Source organism: Kryptolebias marmoratus, linkage group LG17 (assembly GCF_001649575.2).
Source record: "Kryptolebias marmoratus isolate JLee-2015 linkage group LG17, ASM164957v2, whole genome shotgun sequence".
NCBI classification, from domain to species: Eukaryota; Metazoa; Chordata; class Actinopteri; order Cyprinodontiformes; family Rivulidae; genus Kryptolebias; species Kryptolebias marmoratus.
This window is the reverse complement of record NC_051446.1, coordinates 3,286,200-3,293,917: the sequence shown is the minus strand read 5'-3', so window position 1 is coordinate 3,293,917 and position 7,718 is coordinate 3,286,200. Positions and strand designations below refer to the sequence as shown.

Here is a 7,718-nt window from a genome sequence, read left to right as displayed (position 1 = left end):
AACATCAGACATCTCAGTCCAGAAATGTGCAGTTCTAGGCACAGCCAAGATACTGCGCAGAACCCTCAAGCTCCCAGGCCTCTGGTAGAGGACCCGAGCTCAGAGGATGAAACAAGACCACCCGCGGAGGGTGAGAAGGGAATTTTTATATATTTATATATATATAAAAAACATTTATCATTTTCCTTCCACCACACAATTTTGCACTACTTTGTCTGTGGTCTGTCACATAAAACTTGAAAATTGTAGTTGTAATATAGCAAAATAAGGAAAAGTTCAAGGCATTTAAATGACTTTTCCAATGCACTGCATATTGTGATTCCCACCAGGCTAAAATCTGTGAACTGATCAGAGTAAAACTGACGGGGTGTCCCTTTAACCCAATGTACTAGAGACACATTATAGTCGGATTTCTTGAGTCAAAAAAATAAAAAGATACATTGTAAGGTTCAAACTGCTGATTTTAATACTTCATTCTTTTGTACATTAGATTTTTTTTAAAAAACACTTCTAAATTAATAATTAGACTTCAAACACTATACAAACAAAAAAACAAATTTCAACTTTAATTTTACCTTTTTGATACAGAAAAAGTGATAGATGTTCCCAAAGAGCTTAAAATTGGAAAAAAAGATGTAGAGAAAGCATAGAGGTGGAAGATCAGATGGCTGGAAGACAGAAGGTTTTACACACAATCCCTGATTTGAGATGAGAATCATGACTCACAGTCTCAGCTGCTGCATGATTACTCACAAAAAGAGAAAAAAATAAAATAAAATAAACACTGGACGACATCATCACCATCATTATATGCTTTCCAACACTGGAGATTCTCTGTCAGTAGTCTGGTTCAGTAACACACTGCTCCACGATCTCTCTTAAGTTGGGGTTCTCCATGGCGGCTGCCACACGCTCCTTATCATTAATCTGTTTATTAACTGGAGAGATAAACAACAAATATTATTAATCTGTTTATGAACTGGAGATATATTTAACTCTCATTAATCTGTTTATTAATTGCAGATATCAACAATGTAGTAAGATGCAAAATGCCATATCTGAAGCATTATTCCTAACAACAATAAAAACAGTATTTTGACTGTTTTAAACAAAATTTCACTTTGGCCTTCAAAACGGAGAAACTGGAGTCTTGTGGATTGTCCATCAGTACTAGAATTTGGTTGCCATGACAAAGGACAGCATTGGTTAATCCACTGTGATCAGTTGTCTGACATGGACTTTAATTGGACACTTGACAGTTTATTTATGCTGATGATTATCCATACTGCTGATTTTCTTATCTATAAGCTGCTATATTCACACATATCTGCTCACAACTGACTCATGTTCAGGTCACTGTTTACTACACCTTATTTATATTATTGTTGTTAGTGTATCTTGTTGTTGTTGTATGAGGACATCTGGAGGAGCAGAGAAGTCTGTTAGACTGGTACAGGACATGTTTGAGGACAGCAGGACAGTGGTGAGGTGCACTGTAGTGACAGATAGCTTCAATGTGGAGGTGGGACTGCATCAAGGATCGGCTCTGAGCCCCTTCTTGTTTGCTCTGGTGATGGACAGACTAACAGATGAGGTCAGGCAGGAATCCCTGTGGACTATGATGTTTGCAGATGATATTGTGATCTGTGGTGAGAACAGGGAACAGGTGGAAGAAAACTTGGAGAGGTGGAGGTATGCACTTGAAGGACGAGGGATGAATGTCAGCCATCTCTCTCATTCACCTGTGTGTGAATGAGAGAGAGGCAGGTGGAACAGTGAGGCTACAAAGAGCAGAGGTCACAAAGGTGCAGGACTTTAAGGACAGGGTCGACTGTCCAGAAAAAACAGGCAGTGTAGTAAACAGGTGAAGAAGAGAGTTCAGGCAGGGTGGAGTGGATGGAGAAAAGTTTCAGGACTGATTTATGACAAAAGGGTGGCAGCAAAGGTCAAAGGAAAAGTTTACAAGACAGTGGTGAGACCAGCTTTGTTGTATGGTTTGGAGACGGTGGCAATGACAAAATGACAGAAGACAGAACTGGAAGTAGCAGAGCTGAAGATGTTGAGGTTCTGCTTGGGAGGGACAAGGATGGACAGGATTAGGAATGAGGTCATCAGAGGTACAGGTTGAACGACCGGGAGATAAAGTTAGAGAGGCCAGACTGAGATGGTTTGGACATGTCCAGAGGGACAGTGGGTACATTAGTAGAAGGATGTTAGAGATGAAGCTGCCAGGAAAAAGACAAAGAGGAGCAATATGGATGCAGTTAGAGAGGACATGGAGGTAGTTGGAGTTAGGACAGAGGACGCAGAAGACAGTTAGATGGAGGAGGATGACTCGCTGTGGCGACCCTTGAAAAGGAAACAGTCGGAAGAAAAAGAAGATGAAAAGCTGTTTCTGTGTTTGTCTGCTTATTTCACCTCTGTGATTTGACTGAGACCAAGAGGCTCCGATGATGGAGAGACATTTCAACACCTTTTTCCTTAATTTGTGTTTAATCACTGTTATTGTTTCATTAAGATTTTGTCTAAAACAATGATTTTGGACATTTTGGGTAAAACCAAACCATTAATAGCTATATTTATCTTTTCCAACATCTAGATCTGTCAACATCTCTAAAAGATATTCTGGATAGGCTCATATACATGTAGTAGTAAAAACAAAAATGATCAATTTAAATAAATTGAGTAATAATTTGAAAATTTCAAATATGGACAATTTGAACTCAAGAATACTCATTTGACCTTTTTGACAAGCTCCAATTAAAACAGTATTTTCCATCACAGTTTTTGCAAAGTATAAATTCATTAATAAAGACAAAGAAACATGAAATTTTGAGTTGATATAGTTAAACTTACCATCTTCTTCGGTAGAATGGGTACCTTCAGAAATGTAGATTTCCAGCTTAAGGGAGAAAGAAAAGTAAGTGGTTAAAATGCTCATGTTTATTTATTATACTTAATACCCTGTTTTTGCAAGAAAAACAAATATTTAGGTCCAAGCACTGAAAGACAAAAGGCATATTACATTCGTAGTAGTCAGATTGTGTGAACATACTACTATGCTGCCAGCCTGGACTGTACACTGCCACCCAAACAATAAGCCATGGCTCATCAGTGACCTGAAAGATCACCTAAATAATTAGAGGGCTTACAGGTCTAGGGGAGAAGCTGCTGGGGTGCAAACACACATACTGGAGGAAACTGGAAGTGATCACTGGGTGTAAGGCCAAGGTTGAACCAATATCAGCTGCTTTGAGAGGGCAAACAAGCTGAACTGCTTCTCTAATAGGTTCAGCTCACAGTTTCCCATTGTCTCCTCCACACCTACAGGACTAAGGCCCTGTTTAAACATGGCTGATCTCCTCAAAATGTTGAAGATTTTCACATGTTGATTGGAAACAAGTTACTCATTTACACAATGCTGCTGTGCTCGTTGAACTCGCTGTAGTTTCAATGCCTGGCCACTTGTTGGCGCTTACACGAGAATGCACACAGACACCAGTCTCTCGTTACATCCAAAATGGTGACTACACAGACTGTTTGCACTTACAGTGAGGTTGGGTTGAAAAAGGTGAGTAACATACAACAGCACTCTGCTATCCACCATTATTATTATTGTTGATGTACTTGGGCGTATGCAGAACAGCTGGACTGCAGCTGTCTGTGGTGCGCATGTGTGATTTCACACGTTGTGGCGTCCTTTGAAATGCAAATGAGGTGCCTGAAAAGTTCCACTCTGAGACCTGTGTCAGATAATCCACCTGCTGTTGTGAAAACGAAGAGCCGAACTGCAACATAAATGTTACAGTTTCACTGATGAACAGTTCAGAGTAAACGGCCTGTCAGATGCACCCACCCTGTGGTGATCACTATGGACTGCCAGATACACCTCTACCATCTTGAATGTCTCCACCCTTCCTCCATTACTCATCTGCAGTACCTTCTACTCTGCAATACCCCTCTGCTTCCCCCTCCAACATGGACCTTAACTCTTTCCCTCAGAGGCCCACCTAAGGTCACATCCATCTCAATCCTCCATGTCGGACCACCGACTGAAATGGAGTGACCCCACACATGCAGCAGAGTGGACATCTCGAGTCTGCTCAGCTGCAACAGATCAGTACTCAGCCCCCCCCAGGAGACATGGAAGAAACAAAAATAAGATCTTTTTTGTGAGATTGTGCAAAATGTTTGTGAGATCCTGAGTTTAAGACCCTACAAAAGGTTTCATCCAAAAGTTTTATTTGATTTGATTGTTTTCGGTCTGTTAATGTTTTTATTGTTTTGTTAGTTTATTGTACAGCTCTTTGGTTGTTTTAAGCATGTTTTATAATAAAAGTTAAAACTTTTTAAAGTAGATATGTGCCATCTGAACTGTATCCTAATGTGCAGTGAATTCAAAACAACTCAGCTGGATTGAAGCTTCACAAGAACCACTGACTGAACTATATCTACCTTTTTTAAAACTTAGGTTTCAATTTACCAAACTGAGAAAACTTGAAATTGTCTTCACTGTAATCTTATATTAAACAGATTAACTAACAGTTTGATGTCAAATAAAGTTGCTGAGGCAACATTCTCACCTTATGTTTAAATGGCAAACATCGCTGCAGCTTCACCTGTAAGCACAGACCTGCAAAAACACAAAACAAGGCTGTCAGACGCAGATATAATCCATCTGGTGGATGTCCCACTGAGAGGAGACCCCGAGGAGGACCCTGGACACGCTTAATGGACTGTGTCTCTCGGCTGGCCTGGGAACACCTTGGAGTTCTTCCAGAAGAGCTGGAAGAGGTGGTTATGGAAAGACATGTCTGGGCCTCCCTGCTTAAGCTGCTGTGTTCATAGAGGGAAAGATGGATTTTTTTGCAGTTCCTTGCCATATTGATATTGCACTTTGAGATTAGATGACAAAAATTTTTCTGTATATTGTGCAGCCATAGTTGAGTAGTTCTATTCAATACCACCAATTTGATGACAACTTTCAAATCCATTCACTTGGCTGAGTACACACTAAAGAGAAGAGACAAGTTTGCATGGAACAATGATAAGACAAACAGAGTTACGAAACAGGTGACTGACATTCTCACTCTGGAAGACCTTCACTGTGATAAGAAAATAGGCTTTATCTCTTTTTGGAGCCACAGTATGTTCTACCCTACCAACACAGCTCTACCCAAGCTGGAGAAAAATATATTTAACATCATCAAGCAGATTTTGTTTTATTATTGAAACAAAATCTGCCTAAACGACTTTAGGAACAACATGAACACAAGTGTAACAGAATCCATTCAGGCTTTTCACAACATATGATTATTTCCCCTTTTCTTTAGACAGTGCTATTTGAAAAGTGTCGGCACAACAAACTTATGTTGCTGAATAAGAAGCCTTGAGCAGAATTCAGCAATGTCCTTCTAAATCCATCCTCCCTCACTCACTTATTTACTCAAAATATTAAGTTAAGGTTACTATCCATTAGAGCTGAAACGATTAATCGGATTAATAGTGACGAATCGATTATTGAAATGATCACCAACTCATTTACTAATAGATTATTCGTTAACTGGAGAATACAGACTCAAAAAAGGCCAATAGCTGAAAGAACAACATACCCAGAGCAGTAATTATGCCAAAACTGTACAATCTATACATTTTGCATTTAAGACAAAAAAAAAAAAAATTTGTCAGTAAATATGTTCTACCTAAAACTCCTCAAGTGGCATATTTTTAGCTACACCTGGTTCAAATTCTGTAAAAAAAAAAAAACCTGTAAAGCACCTTTACTATACAATTATTAATGGGTTAATCCAAAGAATAATCACCAGATTAGCCTTACACTATACTGATGTGAAGTCAATCAGAAAGGGCTGAGCTGAAGGATGTTTTTCTACAGCATTCAAGAAAAGAATTCTATGCTATTGCATTTTAGACAATGAAATGTTTATTTTCTTATTTAAAAAAGGAATTTAATTATTTGTTTGAATGCATTTCTAATATTGCATAAAAACAGCTTTAATACAAAATCTGCAGAATGTGTCAGTTTTTTTTAATCCAATCAGCAGAATAATTTATAGATAAATCGATAACTAAAAAAATCGTTAGTTGCAGCCCTACTATCCTTTCTGTCAAGGCCAGTTTCATTCATTTATTTTAAAATGAATTCTGTCGAACCAAAACTCAAGTTCAAGATATTTCTTGTGACCTTTCTTTCTTTAACAGTGAACAATTTTTCCATCTGTAATCCTCTCATCCAGCAATTCCACTCGGAAAACTAACCTTCTTCCCCAGTAACCTTATTTCATACAGTTTCCCTGTAATACCAACCTGAAACTTCACTTTTTTTTAAGTCTAGTCCTAAGACTACCCTCCCACCCCAACCCCTCTTCATTATCTCTTCCCCACCTCCTTCTTTTTATACCAGCACTGAACATACATGCAGTATGAATGGGTACTCACATGTAAGTACACCTCAAATTACTTAAAGATGCAATCACATATTCCTATACATCCATGCAACACACACAAAATAAAGCAAGAACTATGTACACGAGTTTTGACCTGATCTCCATACCAAACCTCGAGCAGATCTCAAACATTAAAAGGAAATCAACAAGTTAAACTCTGACAAAAACAACCCTTTGATAAGAAGCTGTAACTCACCAATCAGAGTAGCCAAAGAGCAGTGTGGGACGGTTGGAGAAAATTTGATTATAATCAGGTACTCGTCCTCTCTGAGGTCCCGAACCTCCACACATTTCTCCGTCACCACCTCCAGCTCCTCCAGGGTATTGGGCTTCTCTGGGTCTCGGATGGTCCGAATGACATCTGACAGAGGGTAGAAAACAAGGTTCAACAAAACAGATTACATTTGTTGACAATATCAACCATCAAAAAGTAAGTCACATTTTAAAAATGGTAACAGCGATTATAGAAATATTTTCTCTGCAATGTAGGAATGCTTGATTTTGGGAAAAAACCTGAATATTTTGATCAACACTGTAATCCTGATCGTTGAATACAATTTACTCATTGAGTCTGAAAACATTACATTAACGGTTCTTAAAAGTGAGTTGTTTAAAAAATAGAATTTTCCTTCAGAAGATTTAAAAGATTAAAATGAGCACATTCTTGTATAATAGCACTTTTAAGGAAGAAGCAGTTGCAAATGTCCTGGAAGACACTATTCTTTAGACTGTTGTTTTTGCTTTTTATGTTCTGATATCTTTTACAGGGTAGTAAAATCTTTTCCTCTACTACCCCAAAATCATTCTTCAATTCAATGACTTTGTGAAGGTGTGACGGTGGCACATTGGAACAGTAGTTAGAACTGTCAACTCTTCTCCCTGTCAGACCAAAAACATGCATGCTACGGGCATTGGTCCCTAGGAGTGAGTGAGAGTTTGTCTCAGTGTGTCCCTGTGATGGACATGGGACATGTCCTCTCACACAGAGATGGCTGGAGGCTCCAGGTAAAGAAAATGGATGGATGGTTATTTATCAGCAAAACTTTAGACATTATATTCATTTAATTAATATCGAAATGTTCATATTTTGGACCAGGGGTGTCACTAGGTTTTAAGGACAAGGGGGGCTTAGCCCCCAGGAGATGCACAGGATGTGAGCAAACGTAGTGGGCGAGAACAAAATTTCTCAAACAGCTAACAAAACCTGAGTTGCTTTTCCACATTTTTGGACACATTTAACAGATACCTTACTGT

At 38.7% G+C, this 7,718-nt stretch overlaps 1 protein-coding gene across 1 annotated transcript; it reads right to left on the bottom strand.

Moving 5' to 3' along the window:
- Window positions 1–443: 443 nt before the first annotated feature.
- Window positions 444–6,859, bottom strand: ciao2a (cytosolic iron-sulfur assembly component 2A; the record flags this gene model as incomplete). Its single annotated transcript, XM_017438579.3, has 4 exons — window positions 444–938; window positions 2,857–2,902; window positions 4,584–4,633; window positions 6,661–6,859. Coding segments are annotated over 4 exons (396 nt in total), but the record flags the coding sequence as incomplete, so codon positions are not given.
- Window positions 6,860–7,718: the final 859 nt, after the last annotated feature.